The sequence below is a fragment of the Entelurus aequoreus genome, linkage group LG08 (assembly GCF_033978785.1).
Source record: "Entelurus aequoreus isolate RoL-2023_Sb linkage group LG08, RoL_Eaeq_v1.1, whole genome shotgun sequence".
Lineage (NCBI taxonomy): Eukaryota > Metazoa > Chordata > Actinopteri > Syngnathiformes > Syngnathidae > Entelurus > Entelurus aequoreus.
The window spans coordinates 29,128,624-29,155,870 of NC_084738.1; the positions used below are offsets into that span (position 1 = coordinate 29,128,624).

The 27,247-nt window shown below is 37.2% G+C and overlaps 1 protein-coding gene across 1 annotated transcript in view; it reads left to right on the forward strand.

Annotated features, from left to right (window-relative positions):
- snx29 (sorting nexin 29) overlaps positions 1-27,247 on the forward strand; it is a 344,206-nt gene that overhangs the window by 312,456 nt on the left and 4,503 nt on the right. The window contains exon 20 of the mRNA XM_062056216.1: positions 5,139-5,278. Within this exon, the coding sequence (XP_061912200.1) occupies positions 5,139-5,278 (140 nt within the window). The remainder of the gene's footprint in view (positions 1-5,138; positions 5,279-27,247) is intronic.

Consider the following 27,247-nt stretch of genomic DNA (forward strand, 5'->3'; position numbering starts at 1 on the left):
TTTTGTTCTGCCATTTGAGTACTGGCGAGCGATCTCTGAATCCGGGAACATATCCTTCACGGTTTTGTTGAAAACATCCGCAAATGAGAACAGAATGATGGGAATCCGGATGTTGTGTGTCAGTGTATTGTAGTAATCCCAGGAATGTAGGCTCATACGACTTCTTTGTTTGTCTTGTCTTTATTGCACAAGATGTAATTCAACCACACAACAGCTCCAATGTGTGTCTATCCCTTTTCCCGGCAAAACTCGGAACACCCACTTCCTATTAACAACGTAACTTCCCTATCTCTCCCGGAAGTCCCGCCCCCCTGCCAAAGTCATTGGCTAACACCCCATAGCCAGCCGCTACAGTATTGACGTGCCGGCTGGAATAAACACACGCTGAGAAATAGCTCCGTGCCTGCTTACTTTATGGGTTATAGATAAACCTATGGATAACGGAGACATATATAATAGTCTCCTTTTCAGGTGAGAGACGACGCTAAAGGCAGTGCCTTTAAGGCTTGCCACCAATATAGTTGTCCGGCTGGAAATCGGGAGATTTTCAGGATAATGGTTGTCCCGGGAGATTTTCAGGAGAGGCACTGAAATTCGGGAGTCCCCGGAAAATTTGGGAGGGTTGGCAAGTATGACACTGACACGACCAGCCACGCAACAACCTTGAAAGTACTGTATAAAGAAAAAACAATGTGATGGCTGCAAACCACAAATATAAAGTTTGAGTAAAAGATGTAGGTTCTTTCTATGGAAAGATCAGTCATACTGAATCATTGTGGTATTATCCTGTCAGTTTGTAGGTGACAGTAGTTTCTGACCATTTACAACGCTATGCGCTGGTCCTCATGGGAAATGTGGTCGTCCTTCAGGCAAAACTCTACCACTTGGGTACACCGGCGCCGCCAATATCAACCAAAACTGAAAGTTCTCAAGTGGGGCTTTAACTCAACTGCCCTTGGGAGGGATTGCAAACAGTTTCAAAGTTTGCCTCTTTTCACCTTGTCTTTTGGGCAACCGTGCTTCTCGTTGGTGCAAGGCCCCCATAACACTGCCAGCCAGTCATATTTGCATTTCCGCTGAGAAAAGTTCTAGAACCCAGTGCTTCCAATTGACTTTGTTGCTAGATTTAGTGACTTTTTAGTACTTGTCAAGGACTTGGCTCCAACAGACAAAACTAAAAACTGGAATTTGAGGAGTGTTGCTCGTATTGATTTGCAAGTGTAAGGCTTGTTTCTCCCATGGCCACAAGCTTATCGCTGTTGTCCATTGAGTGACAAGCGAAGGGGCAGAGGAGACTTATAGTGAGCATGTTGTTGTATCAATGATGTATTAGTGTATGACATGATACCTTTTCCTGGAAAATCATTTTAGGGAACTTTGCTTATGTTGTGGTTTAATTACAAGATCCAGTCTGTGTATTTGTGTTGGGCGTTGGCCAACTACTGCCTAATTTTTCTCAGAATGCTTGCTGATGACTTTTTTTTGTTGACGGGTCAACCATGGAGGAGATTTGATTGCTACTATAGTTTTTACTTGTTTAGTTTGTCCTCTTGTGAATCATTGTACCATAAATACAAATGTGATAATTGTTGAACCTATCGTGACCCACTCTCTGTTGACTCTTATGTACTTTTTGTACTTTTGTTTATTATAGCTACTAAAACCAGTCCAGTGTAGTTTACATATGCTAAATAGACAAAAATATTAGAACAGGGGTGTCTAAACTTTTTTTTACTAGCGAAGGCCGCATACAGAAAAATTGAAGGATGCAGGGGCCACTTTGATACATTTTGTACATTAAAGACACTAAAACCAACACAATGTAGGAATATCAATATACAGGTATGCTTAACTTTCGGAATAAAAATACACATGTTCGCTTTTGTGTCATAAGTAGCGAAAATTAGTGTCTCATTATTTTTATTACTTATTACTAATATTTCACAAACTAAAGCCTTTTTGAGGGCTTCAGCAAATTCATAAACTTACTATACCTTTCAAATAATTTGTAAAGATCTTCTTCATGACAGGATGATGTTTTGTGTAATGATCTTATCTAGGAACGTGTTTATTTTGTAGAGAGTGTCGCGGACTAATAATAAAGAAGCTGCAGGCAGCAAATAGTCCCCGGTCCGCACTTTGGACACGTTAGTGTTGGAAGAAAAAACAGCCTACATCCCATCTTCATCATGTATCAGTATTTGTTTGTTAGTTTTTATATTATCCTAAATGAATGATATATCTATCTATATCTATGTATGTATGTATATATATATATATATATATATATATATATATATATATATATATATATATATATATATATATATATATATATATATATATATATATATATATATATATATATATATATATATATATATATATATATATATATGTATATATATATATATATATATATATATATATATATATACATATATATATATATATATATATATATATATATATATATATATATATATATATATATATATATATATATATATATATAAAAAAGCCTCCCAGCAGTGTCACCTAGCCTCACTTAGGTATGCGGTCAGGTGCAAGCCTGGCTCAGGGAGGATGACGCCCCTGCCATGCAGAGTCCCCAGGGATTGTACCAACTAGTCCTTTCAACAAATTAAATTATATGTATGTATCGGCCTTTCCAAGATTTCCCAGGTTTTAAACCACAGGCCGTGGGCTTAGCCTCTAACTTAAGTTTCTCAAAAAATAGCTTTATTTGCGAAAAGGTCTTCTTTCCATGTACATCCAACAGTACATCCAAGGTGAACGAAAACTAGTTTAACTGCATACAAAGCTATAAACAAAAAACTAAGGCTCAAGTGTTACCTTAGAAGTGGTCAAAAACTGTTTTTACCGCCAGTTTCTCAACCCGACATTTTTCCAATCAATTTTACCAGTGTGCCCCTATATGCTATCGTTAGAGTAACGTCAGAGCCATATTAGCGTGACCTCTCGTTACAGGTGCTGTGTATTACACAGAATATCAATGACGGTTTCTATTTCAATAAATTAACTTGCAGTATATCAAATATATATTTTCATGGCAATTCAAAAAATGTATAATTAATTTAACTTAATATATGCAGTACAAGAGAAATATAAATAACACAAAAATGGCTACCACAACCGTAATGATCCTAATTAAAGTACAGTAGCACAGTATGCCCAAGTATTCATCAAGCACCACCACAATGACCAACATTAAAGTGCAGCAGCGCAGTGGGCTTTAATGGCCATCTTTCAACAAATAAATATCTAATTTAACTTAATAATATATGCAGTACTAGATAAATATAAATAACACAAAAATGGCTACCACAATACATATTTTTTTATGTCGCAGGCTAATACAAATATACAAAGTGTCTCCTGGCCTGGACCTTGGTCACTTCTACTTTAAAGCAAACTTCATCTCAACGCTTTGTCCATAAATACCTGAAAGTTTAATGAAGTCTCATGGTCCTTTTGGTTTTCCATTTATTCATGTTACACGCCGTTCGTGCCACAAACGGTTCTTTGAAGAGTGTCTTTTAAGGCGACTCAATGAAGTGTCCTTGGGATTTGGAATTTAGATCAAAAGAAAAGCAGTAGTTTAAATTCAGGAAAATGTTGGCCCTTTCACGAGGGATGCTCGTTCCAGTAAAACAAAGCTTTGCCCAGGCTTTGTTCTAAGCCTTGCTGGACTACAATTATTCATGCTTACATGGGCCATGTGGCTCCATGCCTCTGCCTCCAGTGGTTTTCTCCATGAAAAAGTAAGACTGGGTGAACAAACATCTGTGCTGGTTTTCATTCAACATCAACATGTAAATGGCAAAAGAACCATAAATGTTTTATTTAATGTTTTACCATTGGATTTAGGTCAGCACTGTGGACAAATATGGGCTATCAATTTGTACAAATACGCTGTCTTTTCAACATATACAAGTGTAAAAAGATCTACTTAGGCATTATTAAATGTTTTAATGTGAACTGACACGTATAACATTCAACTGTTACTGATCATTATTTTTCCACTTCTTGCGGAGACTAAAATGAATCAATTCAATCGTATTTGTCCTATGAAATAAACGAATCTGAGATACTTTTTTTTTTGCGTACTCATGTCAGATTACTAATATCTGTTGGAGATGGGTGGATCAATCCAAATATCGATATGTTTAATACTTGGTTATTATCTGCATCAGATCAATACTAGAATGATAACAGCAATGTTTTATATGTCTTTATTTTACATCAGTGTATTCTCTTGTGTTGTTCAAATACAGTCGATTACTGCAAATTGTGGGGGTTAGACCACCCGTAAATGGTAAAAAAAATAGTGAATAATGTTAATAAAAAGTAAATATCGCTCTTGGGGTAGTCACTGGGCTAAATCTGGCAGCTTGGGTACTATATTTCATATGACGATAAAGTTCCGTGAATCCTTGAAAAATGTCAAGAAAATTGACTTGAATCGTCTTATACCTACGTCATTGCTTTATTTTCACATACTTATGAATTGTTACCCACTTATAGTGAACAAAATGGGTTTTCTATGGAAAAAAAGTAAAACACTTTTTTTTTAACCAAAAATCGACACATTTTTGGTGTACTGAATGCCGAATAGTGGGTACACAGGGTATTTATACTGTATGTTGTTAAATCCAAGAATCCAAGTTAAAACTCCAAGAATCAACGCTAGTTTTTGCTTTTGTTAAGTTATTTTGTCCTTTTCTTAATTATACTCAAACAATTGTATGTAATAAAAGTGAATAAGATTATTTGTATTATTTGTTATATTGTTACATTGCGATATATTTTAGTAATTATTGTCATTGTTCCCAACCATGTGTATTGATAAAACCTATATTTTTTTAGTTTGCCTGAAAACTTTTTTCCTGCAATTTATTCTGTTAATAATCATGATCAACAAATTCAAAAAGTGTTGGTGTCAGCATCGGCAATACTGGCCTTGTATTTACTCGGTATTAAATCAATACCAAAATATCCAGTAGTGCCCACCTCTAGTTTCTCCGATCATGTTTGACCTCGAATTGAAAATGTGTGAAGATTTGCTTGTTTATAGATTTAAAGTCAGCGCTTCTGTCCATCGTGTGTCTTTACAGGAAGCCAAGTTTGTGGAGGAGAGAAGGAAGCAGCTGCAGGGTTACCTTCGTACAGTCATGAATAAACTCATCCAGACGCTGCCAGAGTTTACGGCCCGCCCCACAAAGGAGACCCTGCTGTCTCTGCTGCCTTTCTGTCTGTAAGTGGACACACACATGTGCTTTGTGCTGTACACAATCTCCACTTTGATTGCTGGAGGAACAGTGGGGGAGAGATAATACGAAATCAAATGCAGTGATGTTTTTTTGCATGGTAAAAAATGGTGGGCAACCAAATTGCTTATTTCGGCTTTTGTACCATGCAAAAGCTTTCTCGTATTGTATTCATATCATAATTACTCAATTTTTTCTTCTGACAACATTCTAAACTACACAGACAACACAAAGCCAATCATACGCAGCATGTTAGGTAACTTTTTCTGTTGCACATTTACGCTGCCTCTTGTTGCAAGGCAGCATTTATAGTGCAACAGAGGTGCAGAGGCTTCCATTGCACCACAACAAAGAAAAAGGACAGGGAGACTTTTATATTGTTATTGTTCTATTATATACTGCACTGTTATATTGTTATTTTTATATCATAAACTACACTGTTATATTGTTATTTACTTATACAGTAATATACTATATATTTTGATGTTCTGCGTGTCTTGGATGTATGGTGAATTGGCAAAAAGTCAGGCAGTCATACACAAAAGCAGACCTGCCAACATGTACACGTTTTTCGTACACTGCATTCATTTTCACCCCTGGATACGCTCGTCCACTTTCGCCAGTTTTAGTTCCGAGTACAGTCTCTGAAGCCTGACTTATGCTGCTGCTAGAGTTGTCCCGATACAACTTTTTCACTTCCGATACAATACCGTTATTGGAGATTTGAGGAATGGCAGATATTAATATAATATGAAAACACCAACCTTATGATATATTTATGCCTTTGAAGTGGAGTAATAATTTGTTTTTGGCGACACCTAGTGTTCATAATATTCAATAAATTCAGCTCATGATGCAGTAAATTGAATGATGCAAAAACGTTGTTATTCGAGATGTCCGATAATGGCTTTTTTGCCGATATTGTCCAACTCTTAATTACCGATTCCGATATCAACCGATACCGATATATACAGTCGTGGAATTAACACATTATGATGCCTAATTTTGTTGTGATGTCCCGCTGGATGCATTAAACAATGTAACAAGGTTTTCCAAAATAAATCAACTCAAGTTACAGAAAAAAATGCCAACATGGCACTGCCATATTTATTATTGAAGTCACAAAGTGCATTATTTTTTTTAACATGCCTCAAAACAGCAGCTTGGAATTTGGGACATGCTCTTCCTGAGAGAGCATGAGGAGGTTGAGGTGGGCGGGGTTGGGGGGGGAGGGTTTTGGGTAGCGGGGGGTGTATATTGTGGCATCCCGGAAGAGTTAGTGCTGCAAGGGGTTCTGGGTATTTGTTCTGTTGTGTTTATGTTGTGTTATGGTGCGGATGTTCTCCCGAAATGTGTTTGTCATTCTTTGCAAATCATTTTCAACCCATATTCAGTTGAATATGCTACAAAGACAACATATTTGGTGTTCAAACTGATAAAAAAAATTTTTTTTGCAAATAATCATTAACTTTAGAATTTGATGCCAGCAACACGCGACAAAGAAGTTGGGAAAGGTGGCAATAAATACTGATAAAGTTGAGGAATGCTCACCAAACACTTATTTGGAACATCCCACAGGTGAATAGGCAAATTGGGAACAGGTGGGTGCCATGATTGGGTATAAAAGTAGATTCCATGAAATGCTCAGTCATTCACAAACAAGGATGGGGCGAGGGTCACCACTTTGTCAACAAATGCGTGAGCAAATTGTTGAACAGCTTAAGAAAAACCTTTCTCAACCAGCTATTGCAAGGAATTTAGGGATTTCACCATCTACGGTCCATAATATCATCAAAGGGTTCAGAGAATCTGGAGAAATCACTGCACGTAAGCAGCTAAGCCCGTGACCTTCGATCGCTCAGGCTGTACTGCATCAACAAGTGACATCAGTGTGTAAAGGATATCACCACATGGGCTCAGGAACCCTTCAGAAACCCACTGTCAGTAATTAAAGTTGGTCGCTACATCTGTAAGTGCAAGTTAAAACTCTCCTATGCAAGGCGAAAACCCAGAAACGCCGTCGGCTTCGCTGGGCCTGAGCTCATCTAAGATGGACTGATACAAAGTGGAAAAGTGTTCTGACGAGTCCACATTTCAAATTGTTTTTGGAAACTGTGGACGTCGTATCCTCCGGACCAAAGAGGAAAAGAACCATTCGGATTGTTATAGGCGCAAAGTTGAAAAGCCAGCATCTGTGATGGTATGGGGGTGTATTAGTGCCCAAGACATGGATAACTTACACATCTGGAAACAGGGTTTGTATATATACTGTATATATATATATATATATATATATATATATATATATATATATACACACTGTATTTCCTTGAATAGCCGCAGGGCCGCTAATTAATTTAAAACCTCTTCTCACTCCTGCGCTTACCAAAAGCATGCGGGATGGGCAAGCATGCGTTAATTATTTTAAAACCTCTTCTCACTCCGGCGCTTACCTTATCATGAAAAGCATATTTAATAAAAAAAAACGTTATTATGGTCTTACCTTTACTTATAAATGATGTCCATCTGCAGCTGCTTCTGATCAAAGGCAGTCTTCCTTATCTTTTTTCAGTTTTAAAAGTCTCTGGAGATATTCCTTTAATTATTACCTCCTGCTTCGATTGAAAGTCCAGTTTAGAAAACTGTTTTATTTTAGATATGTAATCCTCCATGGTAAAAGTGCAAGCAAACTATTGCGGCTCACGCATGCTGCTTGTTGTCTTCTTCTGCAGCACCGGTCTTCTGCAGTACTGGTAGTCGCAAGAAGGATCGCTAGCGCCCTCTACCACCAGGAGACGGGAGTCATTTAATGACTCATATTTCGGAAGTGCCAAGCATGCGCTAATTATTTTGCGAAACGAGTTTGACCAGGCTGTAATTCTAGGCAGGCGAATACTATATTCCCGGCGGCAATTCAAGGAAATACGGTATATATATATATATATATATATATATATATATATATATATATATATATATATATATATATATATATATATATATATATATATATATACAAAGTGCATATACATGTAGGAATCATGTTAAAATAATAATATAGTTTGGAATAACTGAAAAAAAACAATACAGTTATGCAGGATGAAGGTCTTCTCTAATGCCGCTAGCTTAATGCTAACATAGAATGGACTAGCTCATTGACAAGCTAACCCAAATTAGCATGGCCAAGTGCAGGGCACATATAGACCAGCAATCACACACTAACAATTCATATCTATGGACAATTTACAGTCTCCGATGAGCCTAACATGAATATTTTTGGAATGTATAAGAGTAAGCTGGAGCACCGGGGGAAACCCCACGCTTGCACACTCGACACACACATGTCCAAACGGAGGTTTGAAGACACACACCGCATAAGGTTAGATGTTTTTGTCGGTAGTAATGTCAAACGAATTAGGGAAGTTTTCACAGGCTTGAACAAGAAATGCATGAATTAACTTAAAATACCTTTCTCTTCAACCTTTTCTCCTTACTTTTGCCTGGAGCCTATCCCAGCTGCAATCGGGTGGAAGGAAGGCAATGTACACCCTGGACAACTCACGAACTTAAAAAAAGCAAATACATTATAACAAATGATTTGGCCGGCTAATCAAAGCTATTGTCATTTCTATGATAATAATCTACCGTACAAAATGGGGTGAACATGAAATTTCTGTTCAACACGTCACACATGCCACAAAACAGCAGGCGGTGTCTGACGTCTTAGTGACTCTGCTGCCTACCAGCAACATCTCAAAAATGACATGTTCCAGTCATTTCCTGTCAGCTTTCTACTCATTTTGCACTTACTGCAATCAGTCAGCAGGAATGACCTGCCGTGCCGTCTTGAGTGCCTGGTGGACTTCTCCTCTGCAGACATCACAGTATACAGCAGTTGGCATTCATGACAGTCAAGTGTAAAAATAACTCAAGATCTGTCAATAGTTAGACCTAAAAGCACACAATATTATAAATGTTTTTATTATTTTTATTCAGGATTGCAAATGTGTTAAGTTTTATTTTTCTTAGAGATAAATATTTTTTCAAATTTTGTTTCAACATTTTTTTATTTTTACGTTTTTTTTTTAAATTCTAGCAAAACGTGTAGGGATCTCCCAGGCTCAGCAGCATGTCTTATGAAGATAAATAATAACTTAACTTTGTATATGTCAAATGTTCCTAAGTGCGGGAAGTTCCCAGGATCAGCAGCATCTATAATAAAGTTAAGTAAACATGTAAATAAATAATTAAATAACTTCTGGAAGTTGTATGAAGTAAATAAAACAAAGTGTCTATAATGTGCATCGGGGTCCGTAAAAAAGCCAAACAAATGGTCCCTTGGCCATACTTAAAACACCACTGGTTTAAGTTCAGTTCAGTTCCTGTTTATTTCGAACATGCATACGATACAATGTAAATGCATCACACAATTCCAGTTGTTTCATTACAGCACGTCCGAAAAGGAGTAGGAAGAAGCAGAGCTTATTTAATCCTACCCCTTTTCATGCCATAGCAATTTTATCCAATTTCCTTGTTCTCTGTAACAGAACAGTGAACAAATAAATAATTAATAAATAATATACCACAGTAACCATACAAATATTAAATACATTAATAATCTTTTGTCTCAATAAACAAAAACAAAAAGAGGGTTGAAGATGTTCATCTATATTGTTGTTCCATATTTCACCAGATAGTCAAAGTGTTGCCAAACGACTGAAGGGTGTCCCTAAGTTGTGTTTAGTGATAATTATTAGAGGTTTTCTACACACTCCCTGGGCTTGTGAAGGCGGATCTCCAGTCTTGGGCGACTACTTCGCCTTTCGTGACCGCTTGTATTTAATTACCGAATAATTCCATGATGCATGACGCACGCCTCTCTATCTCTTTGACCTCTACTTGCTGTTCACAGTTCACATTTAATTTATTGAATAAATAAAAAACAAGACCAATGGTGTTAAGGTGCTTTTCCACTCTGCAAATCATTTTCTCCTCTCCACCGTGTGTGTGAGTACTGAGTAGCACTATATGCATGCACAGCTTTCACTGCTGATTGGCTAACCCGTGCTGGCTCTGTGTGTAACCAATCAGATGATGCTGTGGATGGGACATTGATGGCGACAGAGTAGTGACTCCAGACAGATGCGTGATTGCATCACAGACAAAATAACCCAGTCTGTCTATAACTTGGAAAGTAGTATAGCGTATAGTTGACAATACAGAGCTGGTGGATGTGAGACTTCTTTCATTTGATGATAAGAGTTGTAGACGTACATGGCCACCTCGTCACCTTCATGCAGTTATCATCTCCATAGACTTGTTATTATGTTGGAAAACTGCTATGTGACCTAGTTTCCCAAAGGAGGGGATCGTGTTCTGTTCAATATGTCACATTACATGGAAAAATTCATATTTCCCTCAATTAACCACAGCTCCTGTTGTTGGCAGCAGTCCTGCAGCCCAAAAACCACCACTAGGTTACCAGTGGTTAGACCGGGGGTCGGCAACCCGCGGCTCTAGAGCCGCATGCGGCTCTTTAGCGCCGCCCTAGTAGCTCTCTGGAGCTTTTGCAAAAATGTATAAAAATGGAAAAAGATGAGGGGAAAAAAATATATTTCTTGTGTTAATATGGTTTCTGTAGGAGGACAAACATGACACAAACCTCCCTAATTGTTATAAAGTACACTGTTTATATTAAACATGCTTCCCTGATTCGAGTATTTGGCGAGCACCGTTTTGTCCTACTAATTTTGGCGGTCCTTGAACCCACCGTAGTTTGTTTACATGAATAACTTTCTCCGACTTTCTAGGACGCGTTTTATGCCACTTCTATTTCTGTCTCATTTTGTCCACCAAACTTTTAACGTTGTGTGTGAATGCACAAAGGTGAGTTTTGTTGATGTTATTGACTTGTGTGGAGTGCTAATCAGACATATTTGGTCACTGCATGACTGCAAGCTAATCGATGCGAACATGCTATTTAGGCTAGCTATATGTACATATTGCATCATTATGTCTCATTTGTAGCTATATTTGAGCTCATTTAGTTTCCTTTAAGTCCTCTTAATTCAATTTATATCTCATGACACACTATATGTAATATGGCTTTTAATTTTTTGAGGCTCCAGACAGATTTGTTTTTGTATTTTTGGTCCAATATGGCTCTTTCAACATTTTGGGTTGCCGACCCCTGGGTTAGACAGTAATGATTGTGTGTTAAGTCATCTTCATTGGATAGTAAATCTGTTCGGCTACACAAGATGTACACTGACTTCTTTAAAGCATATGTATCTAAGTTTATTTTTCTTATATTGTCCCTTGAGCAAATTAACTGTAATACATATGATTGCTGTATTGTGAGGAGTGTACAGTACATGTATTCACTTTGACTGAGATGTGTTATTTACTGTAGGAGACGCTGTACAGATTGTGTTGATTTCTGGCCAACAAATTTGTTCTGAGAATAAACAATTGAATCCTGTAGGATGTTCATTTAAATCAATATTCTATATTAAATAAGCTTAAATTAAAAGGACATGTAGCTATTAAACAAATGTGGTGGAATACAAATGCACCCAGGGGCCCTGAAAAACATCCAAAGCACAGAAGTCTTCATTACAGTATGTTGTCCTAATGAGAGGCTCAGTAAGCTTCTCACTATATCGAAGCTTCAATAGAACTATTTTGTCGATGATGCAAAGAGAGACTGATTAGAACTACATTAGACCTCATGCCGTTTTTGCTTCTATTTTGTTGTTCTTTCGAAGTTACTGCATGTGTTTGTGGATGCCAGTAACTGATGCCTGGAAGAGTATGTTTGCAGGGAATGCTGCCTTTAGTCCTTGAAAAGGGTTCAACGCTGATGGCTACCTAAAGAACAGTTAGGCAATGATGAAGTAAAGATAAGGCAACATAAAAAGAGACACAGGCGAGACTACATGCTAACATCTTGAATGAGTATCATTTTCTGTAGCACAGTGGTTCTTAGCTGGTTTGGCTGTTGGACCCACCACTCCTTAATGACAAGCAGTGAGCCAAATTGCAGAAATAACTAACATTTAATAAAAAAGACCGTGCTGTTTGAATTACAAGTAGTGCACAATAAAACAGTGTTAAAGCCCAGTACGAAACAAGTTAAATGAACAACACATTTTTTAGCCACAAACTCAAAATTATTTTAGCATTCAGTGTGTTCTGTTATTCTCTTGTTAATGTTTTGTCTCAAGAAATCAGGGAAATTCAACTTAATTGTTTTGGGGGCCACATTTCCAAAAAGCTAAGGACCTTGGGGGCCGGACCTCTGCCGTCACTTTAATCTTATTTTGTATATTCCGAAGAACCAGCGTCCTCTACAGTAGACATTTGATGTTGGTCTATAGTTTGTCAGAGTTACAGGAATGCTCTGCTGTTTTGAAGGGACAAAAAAAGCTATAGTCAAAGACCATCTCTATGACAGCACTCTAGTCTCTCACAAGTTTTTTGAACTGAACTCGCAGGCCACCAGTTGAGGAGCACAAATGATGAGAAAAAAGTCAACCCTTGAGGAACACAACTAGTATAACTAAAGCAGTTGAACAAATGACAACTGACTGCATGTAAGGTTAAAAAGTTAACAAGCTACACCCTAGTTACTTAGCCCTCATTCACACTGTAGGTAAATTCAGATTTTTTTGCCCATATGCGACCTGTGTCTGACTTTTTCATGTCAGTGTGAACAGCGCAATTCCAAATTTTTCATATACGACCCAGGCCTCTTTCGCATGTGGATATAAATCGGATATATATGCGATGCGCCCTCATTGTAAACGCTCCCACGCTCAGATCGCATTCTTTCGACCAGAACGTCATCAAATTATTTTTTCCCCCAAATGTTTTAAATATATTTTACATTCAGTCTGTTCGGGAGCCTGTAAATGACTGTATATTTTCTTTAGGGGGATGCTCTAATTTTCACTATTTACCAAATAAAGATAGTCTAGGAGAGAGTGAGAGGACACCACTTATATAGTTAACAATTTACTATACAATATAACATACAATAATCTGACAATAATGAACACATTGATTACACTCATACACTCATCCCCATTCACACGCTACCTCCCCAATGAAACCTCCCGCACTAAACCAATTACACAACACACACACACACACAGTCTGGCTGGGCCAGAAGATAGTCTGTTGTGGTCCTGCTGTATCGTTGGTGCACGTAGGGTGGGGGTGGTGAGTTGCAAATGCTGGATACCAAGGGGGCGTTTGAGAGGGGGGACACCTCCCGTTGTAGAATAGAGAAAGGGGGCGGGGGGCTCGGCCGTGCTTCCTCTTAGCTCCCTCACGAGTCTAGTCTGGAGCGAGAGGAGAACCAGCCTCGTCCTGGGTCACCTCTCTGTCGACTAGCCCGTGAGCGCGAGCCACTAACACTCGTACCTCGCGCTGTCCACTTCCCTCGCAGCAACTCTACAACGTTCTCCAAACAATAAATAGTCCCAGGGGAGAGTGTCTCTTAACTAAACTTAGTCCGAAAGTGACTGAACCTGGCGTTCGTGAAGTCACGTTGCAGCCAACAAACACAGGTGCGAACTGCGGTGAGCTAACTAGCAGTTAGCATGGGCTTCACCTCCTACTGGCAACGTGAAGCGCCCAAAACGTCTTTAAACTTAAACTAGTGCACTGGCACTTAACTGTCACTTATAACAAACTTAAATACAACGCTTAGAGTACTAGTTACTTATCTGATCTGCAACTGTGGTGATCTCTATCTCCGGGTAGTATTACCGACGCTCCGCTGCGTGTCAAATGCCGGAGCTCTTTTAAACACTTTTTTTACCTGCCGGCGGAAACGGAAGTGCCCGTCACCATGGCAACCGTAACCATGGCAACCGTGACCGTAGCAACGGTTAAACAACTTAAAGAAAATACACCTTCCCTAACAACACATATGAAATGGAAATAAATAATAATAATAATCCCTTAACAGAAATGATCTATATATAAAACTAAAAGGGACAATTTACACAAATATGCAAACCTTCAGAACACAGTCGAAATAGTGATTACAGGGTCTAGTGGGACACTCAAGTACATTTTTTGCATCTAAAATATTGACTTTTTTTCAGTGAGCCTGGAGGCCAAATTTAAAGTAGTTTCTCTTCCTTACTTCAAGGATCTGTTCATCACAACTTTTAGAAATTAGAAATACAACTTTGACAGACCAACTATATTACAGTGAGCAAAATCAGATTGTAAATAGACATAAAACAAACTATTGCACTCAAAGAACCATTTTACAAGGTTAAAATATAAATTAAAAGACATTAAACACGTTGGGCTTTTCTTGTTGTACTCAAATAACAATATTCCATATAACATATAGTCTGCCATAATCAAGGAGTAGATTGAAATAGAATAAAAAGGCTCTATTGACATTATCTTTTACATATTTTAGAAAATCACACCATATTTCCTGAAACTTCAAAGAACAGTTCACAAATGCTCTTAAAGTGCTGCTTGGGGTAAATGTGTTGGAACATAAATAAATGTTTATGATTGGCAAAAAACTTTTGAAGCGTAAAATAAACATGGAGAATGTCTGCAACTTGTGGACGACAGAGCAGACAGTGGACAATAAGGAAGACTTTGGTGTTTCTTTCTGTAATTACAATTAATTATTACTGTTATTAAAGTTAAAGTTAAAGTACCAATGATTGTCACACACACACTAGGTGTGGTGAAATTTGTCCTCTGCATTTGACCCATCCCCTTGATCACCCCCTGGGAGGTGAGGGGAGCAGTGGGCAGCAGCGTAGCCGCGCCCGGGAATCATTTTTGGTGATTTAACCCCCAATTCCAACCCTTGATGCTGAGTGCCAAGCAGGGAGGTAATGGGTCCCATTTTTATAGTCTTTGGTATGACCCGGCCGGGGTTTGAACTGACAACCTACCGATCTCAGGGCGGACACTCTAACCACTAGGCCACTGAGTAGTATAATGAATTACAACAGTAAAGTAATTTTACTATGAGCTCAGAGTATATGTTTTTATTGCCACCTAGTTAGAAGTCTATGCGGTTTAAAATGAGTAAAACATCAATACTAGGGCTGTGAATCTTTGGGTGTCCCACGATTCGATTCAATATCGATTCTTGGGGTCACGATTCGATTCAGAATCGATTTTTTTTTTCAATTCAACACGATTCTCGATTCAAAAACGATTTTTTTTCCCGATTAAAAACGATTCTCTATTCATTCAATACATAGGATTTCAGCAGGATCTACCCCAGTCTGCTGACATGCAAGCAGAGTAGTAGATTTTTGTAAAAAGCTTTTATAATTGTAAAGGACAATGTTTTATCAACTGATTGCAATAATGTAAATTGGTTTTAACTATTAAATGAACCAAAAATATGACTTATCTTATCTTTGTGAATATTGGACACAGTGTGTTGTCAAGCTTATGAGATCAATCAATCAATCAATCAATGTTTATTTATATAGCCCTAAATCACAAAAGTCTCAAAGGGCTGCACAAGCCACATGTGATGCAAGTGTAAGCCACTGTGACACTATTGTTCATTTTTTTTTATTTTTTATAAATGTCTAATGATAATGTCAATGAGGGATTTTTAATCACTGCTATGTTGAAATTGTAACTAATATTGATACTGTTGTTGATAATATTAATTGTTGTTTCACTACTTTTGGTTTGTTCTGTGCCGTGTTTGTGTCTCCTCTCAATTGCTCTGTCTATTGCAGTTCTGAGTGTTGCTGGGTCGGGTTTGGTTTTGGAACTGGATTGGATTGTTATGGTATTGCTGTGTATTGTTTTGTTGTATTGATTAATTAAAATAAATAAATAAATACATTGAAAAAAATCGATTTTTTAAAAATGAGAATTGATTCTGAATCGCACAACGTGAGAATCGCGATTCGAATTCGAATCGATTTTTCCCCACACCTGTTTTTTTTGGGGGTTGTTGTTGAAATGATGTGCTTTTTGAGGTTCAGATTACAAGGAACACACAAGGAAAATTCATGTAATCACAAGTTTATTCAATGTTATTGGAAAAAAAAAAATGCAATTAAAAAAAAGCTGTTGCGAACTCTGGCATTATTGGTTGCAACAATCACGAAAAAGCCCACAAAAGGATCAGTGATGAATCAAAAATCCTGGCTTTTTTTTAGTTTAGCGGAGGAAAAGCTTAAAAGGAAAATGACCAGATAAAAATATTGCAAGCAATCTGATATGAAAGCTGAGAAAAAAGTCAGAGAAAGAAGGCTGAAAGTATTCAGAAGAGAAACTGAAAGTGAGAAGGAAAAGTTCAGCACCTCGCACCTCCTGTTGAGGGAGTCTTTGCTTTAAGGCCACATTGACGGAGAAACTTCTTAACGATGATCCGTGACCAGTGTGTCATAATAATGATGATAAGGAGTACTTATTTGCGCATGCATTGTGACACAAAGTTACTTATTAACAGTTATATAAATTGGCTTTAATTAGTCGGACTAGTTGTAACTGTCAGAAATATGATTACACAAATTACTTTTCTTTCACAGACGGTAAATGAAAGCACGTTGGGTTTTATCAGGATCAAAACACTGCTGCTAAGCAGGAAAACAAAGGTTGTTCTGGAACATAACAAATAACCATTACACTGTATATTCCCATCAGTGGTGTGTCATGCTATATAGCTCATCATTAATAATAATTGTATAGTTGTACTCCGGTTTTAGTTATTAGGCTATTCCAAAATCTCTGACAAAAACCCAATTGTACGCAAGCCAAATCATTTTGTCAAAGTGGGTCTATGGTCATTTTAATCTACGGTACATTTACATTTTTACTTCCTAGATGTCTAGATCAAAGGTTCCCAACCTTTTTGCACCAGCGACTGGTTTAATGTAGGCATTATTGTCATGGACCAGCCTTCCACGTGTGGCAGATAAATACAGCGAAAACAAGTGCATGAAAAATACAACTCCACATTACTGAATTAGTGGGGAGCCCTGGCCTTTTTCCTGTGCAAAAAAGCTATCTAATAACTTTAGTTTTTTTATTCATTTTTGCTAGCTTGGGGCCATTAGTTCCAATAGATTTCTATGGCTATTACTATTACTATGGATTTCTATTTATATTCTAAAAGTTATATGTTCATGTTTTGTGCAATATTCCATACATGAATGCACTTATGTATGTTTTTGGTGCAATTTACCATGCCTAACCACATCTGTTAATGCTAACTACTTGTGCAATAGGGCTATGTGCTATATGACCAGCACTTTGATTTACTAGGCCAAGAGAAATGTGTATTTTCTTCCTTCAGCACACGTATGATACACAACAATTTAGCACACTTGCTCTTCAGCACTATTACAGTTCTCCAACTACTAAGGGGACTTCATTCTTGATCTGTCCTGAGCTAAGGTCATGCAATTATTTTATTTTTATTTTTATATCTGAGTCTGTGTATTTAATTGTAATGTTTATGTCTGAAGTTGGTTGTGTCTAACCCAGGGGTTTCAAACTTATTTTAGATCGGGGGCCACATGGAGAAAAATCTTTTAAACTTTTGATCGCGACTGTATATATTAGGTCTGTGCGTGTGTGCGCACGTTTGTGTGTGTGTGTTTGTCTGTGTGTGTGTATATTAGGGCTGCAACTAACGATTAATTTGATAATCGATTAATCTGTCGATTATTACTTCGATTAATCGATTAATAATTGGATAAAAGACACAAACTACATTTCTATCCTTTCCAGTATTTTATTGAGAAAAAAAACCAGCATACTGGCACCATACTTATTTTGATTATTGTTTCTCAGCTGTGTGTACATGTTGCAGTTTATAAATAAAGGTTTATAAAAATAAATAAAAAAATTAAAAAAAATTGCCTCTGCGCATGCGCATAGCATAGATCCAACGAATCGATGACTAAATTAATCGCCAACTATTTTTATAATCGATTTTAATCGATTTAATCGATTAGTTTTTGCAGCCCTAGTGTATATATATGAATATTTATAAATATATAGATATATATAATTCAAATAATACAAATATTTAATCATTTTGTAATTATAACCTTAGAAATTAACAAAATGTACCTAAATTAACTAAATTTCATGTAACTATCTAGTAAATAATGAAGACTGGTTAACCTATTTTTACATATGTGTTAAACATTTAAGATTGTAGTGTTAGTGTACCCTGCCCTCTCTTCCTTTGCAACCAAACAGCCTGTAGTGTTACGTTCGGGGCGCATGATGATGCGGGTTTTGTTCTCCCAAGATGCAAATGGTCGAATACGGACAGGACTTGCAGGTAATGACATGATTTAATTATAAAACAACACAAAACAGGTACAAAACAGAAAACAAACCGACTGGATAAGGTGTCGAGCGCACCGGAAGCTAAGGCTACAACTTAGCACAGACTATGACACTTAGCAGGGGCTAGGAGACAAGCAAAAACTTACGTAGCAGTCGCGTGACGCAAATAATGAAGCCAGGCCGATTGACTGGCAAAGGCAACTTAAATAATGCCTCTGATTAGTGCTCGGGAAGCAGGTGAGCGGGCGAGCACTAATCAGAGACAGGTGAACACAATGAGTGACCATGGCAACCAAAACAAACTCACAGGTGCACAACCAAGAACTAAAGCAGTCCAAAACTAACAGAAAATACTAAACAAACATGATCCGGACCACGGATCATGACATGCAGTGCTTTAAATGTTTGAAAAAGTTTTTCCCCACCAATAGGAAGGTGGTGTCACGTGTCATTGCATGTTTACTTTCGGTTTCACATCAGCTGCCTTCCATTGATAACGTGACGATGCAATGACAAAAGCATGGCGAATATTATCGATCATGAGTCGGGTTTTTCTTTAGCGAGTGAATGTTGTCTGTCTGTCTGTGTTGGCCCTGCGATGAGGTGGCGACTTGCCCAGGGTGTACCCCGCCCATGTGCAACTGAGATAGGCTCCAGCACCCCCCGCGACCCCGAACGGGACAAGCGGTAGAAAATGGATGGATGGATGGATTTACACCATTTGAAAACCAGTATGCAGTGGGAAGTCTGTGATTTCGTCGAGAGTCCCCATTTTTCCGCAGATACAAGGTTGTGTACTCCTGAGAGATCTGTTTTGCCTTTCATTTTCCCCTACTTGTAAATGCTGTGTTTTCTCCCACTTGGCAGGAATAGAAACCTCTCTTTGGATTTGCTTCCACTTAGTATGCCGCTCTACCTCGACACGTTTATGGTTTATTCAGAAGACAAAATACACACACTCTCTCACTCGTGTTTCCCGCCTTTATTGACCTGCTGCCTTAGGGAAAACAAAGTGTTTGTGGACCTTTGTTTCGCTGTCAAGAGCAGTTTGGGGCAGTTTGACTGGAGAATGAGGATGTAACCTTTTATTGTGCCAAATAAGGTGTGTGTGCGTGCGTGCGTGCGTGCGTGCGTGCGTGTGTGTGTGTGTGTGTGTGTGTGTGTGTGTGTGTGTGTGTGAGACAGTGATAAAGTGCAGAGGGAAGCGTTTATCTGGCATGTTCTATTAGCTGCAATCCACCTCACAGTCAATTAGAACAGTGGTTCTCGAATGGGGGTACGCGTACCCCTGGGGGTACTTGAAGGTATGCCAAGGGGTACGTGAGATTTTTAAAAAATGTCTGTCAAAAAGAACTGTGAAAAGAAATGCAAAAATGCAATATTCAGTGTTGACAGCTAGATTTTTTGTGGACATGTTCCATAAATATTGATGTTAAAGATTTCTTTTTTTGTGAAGAAATGTTTAGAATTAAGTTCATGAATCCAGATGGATCTCTATTGCAATCCCCAAAGAGGGCACTTTAAGTTGATGATTACTTCTATGTGTAGAAATCTTTATTTATAATTGAATCACTTGTTTATTTTTCAACAAGTTTTTAGTTATTTTTATATCTTTTTTTCCAAATAGTTCAAGAAAGACCACAACAAATGAGCAATATTTTGCACTGTTATACAATTTAATAAATCAGAAACTGATGACATAGTGCTGTATTTTACTTCTTTATCTCTTTTTTTCAACCAAAAATGCTTTGCTCTGATTAGGGGGTCCTTGAATTAAAACATTTTTCACAGGGGGTACATCACTGAAAAAAGGTTAAGAACCACTGAATTAGAAGTAGGCTTATATCCTATATGTGTATGTACCTGTTTGCTTCAATTATGCTCCCCGGCAGTCAAATTACAGTGATAGCATTCCGACGAGGCTTAGCAACGTTGGTTATTGTACGCAAGTCAATATTGTGTCTAAATGCAACAATAACAACAACAAATGCAGTGTGATAAAGACGTGGGGTGCACATGGGACATGTTCTTTTTTGCTCTTTTTCTACATTTTTAACCAGCAAAGTATTATATAATTGTACGCAGCAGAGTTCCTCCCACGACTCCTCCACAATCCTCCATAAATGGTCATGCTAACGATCTTATGAATATGGTGATGAATTCAAGGACTAGGGTTGGACTATCAATGAAGGAAGATAGACGTGTTGGCTCCAAAAATCACGACTATTATTTCATATTGGTGCTTATTACGTCGAACATAGCTAAGAAACGTCATATCTAATATTTCTAGCAAATGGAATGTCAGCATTTGACCAATCATAGTGTCAGCTTCACCGTGACTGAGAACTGATGATGAGATGAAGGAAAACATGTTCACGTTTTACCTTTCTGTTTGCCAAGTCTTTGCTCAAATAATGTATTTATTATTTATATGTTTTTTTGTAAAGTAATGAAAAGCAGACATTAGGTTTCATGACACAAAGTTATTATGAGCAATATTTAAAGCTGTTGTATTTTAATTTGTTATGTGCAATTGGCACAAAATAATGATTTCAATAATATATTGACACAATTAATGTGTTTTTTGTAGGGTTTTTTTTAATCTCACAAAAACATTTGGGTGATAATAATAATAATAATAATAATAATAATATAAGGTTTCTTGGTGGCTGATAAGTATATGTTGCGTGAGATCCAAACATTTGCAACGGTGTTGTAAAATCCTAAAGTGTAATTCTATTGAAAAAAGTTAAATATAATCATTTAAAAAATTCATAACATAATTTTATCAAATGTAAAATTGCTGCCACCCATATTTTTGGTCTTTAATCTTAAAAAAGCCACACACAAAGTCATATACCTATTTATACATTTTATCATTCAATTAAAAATGAGCAAAATAAACAACACTTCAATGACCCACCACATTATAACTACATGTACAATATAACTACATTAATACAGCAATGTATTTTGATATCTAAGCTCTATAACAAATAAATATACAATGCATCCAGAATTAAAGGAATGTTATGATGTTGTGAAATATGTGTGTTATGTATTTTATAGTGAATATGTGTTTTTTTTTCATATGATTTGAGCTTCATTTGGTGGTGAATCCATCGGCCGTCACTTATTCCCATGTCTGAAAAACTTTGCGTGAATTCTACCCATGGTCGAAATGGTGCGTAGAAATACACAAACTTTTTCGCATGGAATATTTCTATAAAGACCAACGTTTGCTGTGAAAGTTGCGTCCGCACATGTCACCCCTGCTCACCCAATTTTTTTTGTCTGTAGCAACCTTTATAAATACCCACATTTTTAGTGTGTGTGAGTGACAGAAAAATGTGTTTAAATAGTGTTTGTATATGATAAATACATGATGCTTATTTTGTTTTTTCCCGCTTATAAATAATCAGGCCAGTTTAGTTTTTGATGTTACTCTCGCTCTACCATGAATCCATCCTTAAAAACTTTAAATAAGTTGTGTTAGATTGAAAGAGACTTCTAGAGACTTATTATATTTCTGACACCAGGTTCTTTGCCCCAATGACAGTGACTGTACTTTACACAAAATACTCTTTCAATTATGCACTTACTGTACCTACTTAACATTTTGAGTGCATAAAAGTGCATTAAGAAATACAGCAGACTGTGCAGTTACGACACAGATATTGATATCAACATGCCTCAAATGGTGAGTGGGCAGTAATGAACCCTGATGGACTCTTGGCTACATAGCGATAGAATGCTTACAATTTACAATTCAAAATGATGGATGAAAAGGAATTTGCGATCATCATTTCCAGTTAAGGTGCAACGACAGTTATCGATACTGTCAACATTTGTGTACGCTCTGTACATAGTACACATATATAAGTGTAAGTACGGAAGTGCAGAAATGGAAACAGAGCCAGAGATCTCTGTCCTGCTAACAGCTAATTAACACCAAGATGTTATTCAAACAAAACCCAAGAACACAAATGATAATGTGGTACACACAGAGAGACATAAGATGACGCGACTATTCCATTTTGGATTCTGGGAATTGAGGTGTGCTTCCTTTGTGAATCAAATTTAAAAGAAGAAAATACATGTGTTTAGCAAAAGTGATAACATCGTGCAGAGTCACATTTTTTCATGTTAGTTAGCAGCCACTTCCTGGTTTGCTTGAGATGCTAGGATTAGGCGGCTAGAACTCTTCTATTGATCTTCTGGGGTGTGGAGGAACGGTGCTATTGTGGACATAGGGATATACAGTCGTGGTCAAATGTTTACATACACTTGTAAAGAACATAATGTCATGGCCATACTTGCCAACCTTGAGACCCCCGAATTTGGGAGACTTTGGGGGGGATGGGGGGCGGGGCGGGGTTAAGGGGGGAGGAGTATATTTATAGCTAGACTTCACTGAAATCCAAGTATTTCTTTTTTATATATATATATATATATATATATATATATATATATATATATATATATATATATATATATATATATATATATATATATATATATATATATATATAAATAAAATAAATACTTGAGTTTCAGTGAATTCTAGCTATAAATATATGTATTTTACTATATATATATACATATAAATAAAATAAATACTTGAATTTCAGTGTTCATTTATTTACACATATACACACATAACACTCCTCTACTCATTGTTGTATTTGAAAGTGCAATGCTTTGCAGCCAGTAGCACAGCCTTTGAAGGAGCATAGGTATGGGCAGTGTAATATTCTGGGTTGGAGTCAATAACCAGGCGAGGTGATGAAGTTATGTCTCTTTACTTCATACTTCAGAACCGACTCCCACACTTGCCGTCAGGGTGCGCTATACAACGTAAACCGTTGGCCAACCAAAAAGTAACCACAGAACACTGTACCCAACATACACCAGGAGATGGCAACAAACAACTTAGATCACTCTAATACAGGCAGCATCTGTGAAATTTAATTTGCAGGAAAGGAGTGAGTTTAGGGTTGAATTGTCCATCCCCGTTCTATTCTCTGTCACTCGTTGTCGCCATGACTGTCTCTTCTTCGTTCTTCTGCTTCGTCTCCTTCTTGTTGTGTGTGCAGTTGTGCACTCGCCAAAAGCCGTAGATGTTATAACGTGACTGGGCCGGCAGGCTGTTTATATCAAGGAAAAGCGGACGTGACGACAGGCTGTCCTTACTCAGGTCCGCACGGACCTGGAGGGGGCGTGCCTTAAGTCCGGCTGGAAATCGGGAGAAATTCGGGAGAATGGTTGTCCTGGGAGGTTTTCGGGAGAGGCACTGAAATTCGGGAGACTCCCGGAAAATTCGGGAGGGTTGGCAAGTATGGTCATGGCTGTCTTGAGTTTCCAATAATTTCTACAACTCTTATTTTTTTGTGATAGAGTGATTGGAGCACATACTTGTTTGTCACAAAAAACATTCATAAAGTTTGGTTCTTTTATGAATTTCATATGGCTCTACTGAAAATATGACCAAACCTGCTGGGTCAAAAGTATACATGCAGCAATGTTAATATTTGGTTACATGTCCCTTGGCAAGTTTCACTGCAATAAATTAAGTTAAAGTTAAAGTACCAATGATTGTCACACACACACTAGATGTGGCGAAATTATTCTCTGCATTTGACCCATCACCCTTGATCACCCCCTGGGAGGTGAGGGGAGCAGTGGGCAGCAGGCGCTTCTGGCAAGCTTCTGGTTGAATTTTTGACCACTCCTCTTGACAAAATTGGTGCAGTTCAGCTAAATTTGTTGGTTTTCTGACATGGACTTGTTTCTTCAGAATTTGGGTGTTCCAACAGGACAATGACCCCAAACACACGTCAAAAGTGGTAAAGGAATGGCTAAATCAGGCTAGAATGAAGGTTTTAGAATGGCTTTCCCAAAGTCCTGACTTAAACGTGTGGACAATGCTGAAGAAACAAGTCCATGTCAGAAAACCAACACATTTAGCTGAACTGCACCAATTTTGTCAAGAGCAGTGGTCAAAAATTCAACCAGAAGCTTGCCAGAAACTACCAAAAGTGCCTGATTGCAGTGAAACTTGCCAAGGGACATGTAACCAAATATTAACATTGCTGTATGTATACTTTTGACCCAGCAGATTTGGTCACATTTTCAGTAGACCCATAATAAATTCATAAAAGAACCAAACTTCATGAATGTTTTTTGTGACCAACAAGTATGTGCTCCAATCACTCTATCACAAAAAAATAAGAGTTGTATTGGGAACTCAAGACAGCCATGACATAATGTTCTTTACAAGTGTATGTAAACTTTTGACCACGACTGTATTACTGCATCTATGTCTGGATTTGCACCAGAATGCTCTTTTAAAAATGGCTTGTACAATATTTTTGTAGCCAACTGACAGCTCACATCATTTTAAAAACAATTCTAAAGAAGTTATTTCTTTCTGCCGCTTAACAGAAGTAGACTTTGTCAAAGCAGCACTTGAACTGCAGTTAAAAAGAGTCACCGTCTCATCACGAGCACAAGGTGAGGGTTGACTAGATCTATTCTTGAGGAGAACCGTCGGCCACATTTTCACTTTTCCAGCTTTTGATTGCCATATTTTTATGAGGGTCTCATTCATTCTTCGAGTCGTCTGATAAATCAGAGTTCGCTTGTCGTCAAGTTCCAATAGCGAGAGACCGAGATGAGCGACTTGGAGGTCATGTTTTTTCTTTCCCATCAAGCAAACGTAGTGAGATGCAATAGTCATCCACAGATGTGTTTATTTTATAGTTCAATGTTTGCAATAGTACAGTGTAGTGTTGTACGGTATAACGGTATTAGTAGAGTACTGCGATACTAATGAATCATTTTCGGTTTACGAGCAGACAAGCATGTTCCGCAGCGCACAATCACGGAGTACTTACAAGCAGACACAGTGTGTAGACAGAAAAGAGAGAATGGACGCATTTTGGCTTAAAAACAAAAGATAAAGGTGAAGTTATAACACTGAAACGCCCACCGGAGGATGTGCTTTAAGACATGGCTAGCTGGCTAGCGGCTAAAGTCCAGCCCCAGTTGGCAGTGTTTTAGCTACTTCTAAATCACTAATCCTCGCCTCCATGGCGACAAATAAAGTGAGTTTCTTACAAGTATCATCCCTGCAGGACGAGGAATAGCTAAACATGTTTCACTACACACCGGCGTCAAAATGTAAACAAACGCCATTGGTGGATCTACACCTGACATTCCACTGTAATGATACCAAGTACAGTAGCGTATCTAGTCAATACTACTTTTTTGGCATCACAACATCTCCTTTCGTTTTTGTTTTATTTATATTATGTTTATAAACTCAGGAAATATGTCCCTGGACACATGAGGACTTTGAATATGATCTTGTAACGACTTGGTATCGGATTGATACCCAAATTTGTGGTATCATCCAAAACTAATGTAAAGTATCAAACAAGAAGAGTAAGTGATTATTACATTTTAACAGAAGTGTAGACAGAACATGTTAAAAGAGAAAGTAAGCAGATATTAACAGTAAATGAACAAGTAGATTAATAATTAATTTTCTACCACTTATCCTTAATAATTTTGACAAAATAATAGAATGGAAAATGACACAATATGTTACTGCATATGTCAGCAGCTAAATTAGGAGCCTTTGTTTGTTTACTTACTACTAAAAGACAAGTTGTCTTGTATGTTCACTATTTTATTTAAGGACAAACTTGCAATAAGAAACATATTTTTAATGTGCCCTAAGATTTTTTGTTAAAATAAAGACTGGTACCAGTACCAAAAAATGGTATCGGGACAAAACTAGTACAGTGAAACCTTGATTTACAAACTTAATTGTATTTTTAAAATGGTTCGCAAACCAAAGTTAGTAGAGTGAAGCAGAGTTCCCAATAACAAACAATGTTAACATAAATAATCTGTTCTAGCCTCGACAAAAGTCTATATTTTAGTAAAACAAGGGGATGGGTCAAATGCAGAGGACAAATTTCACCACACCTAGTGTGTGTGTGACAATCATTGGTACTTTAACTTTAACTTTAAAACACTGCACACTTTAAAGACACTTTAATGTACAGGTATATATCTATACTTAATATGTTGTATCCACCAACATAACTCAACAATCTCCTTTTTATCCAAACAGCACAACAGCAAACTTAAATGTCAACACGCATTCACACACAAGTCTCGTTGGTGCTCTTCGAAATGTTAACCACCATGTTGCCACAATAAAAAAACAAAAAAGGAAAATCATTTACATTGTGTCTTGGAATATGTTGGCATTGTTGAACTTTTCTGGAGTTTCGGAGTGATAAACGAGCAGTGGCCTCACCTAGTCACCACTAGGTGTATATATATATATATATATATACATACATATATATATATATATATATATATATATATATATATATATATATATATATATATATATATATATATGTATATGTATATATATATATATATATATACATATATATATATATATTTTTATATATATATACATATATGTATGTATATATATATATATATATATATATATATATATATTTATATATATATATACACACACACATTATGCACTTAACTTATTTATTAAACACATTTAACATAATAATCAAAACATTTAT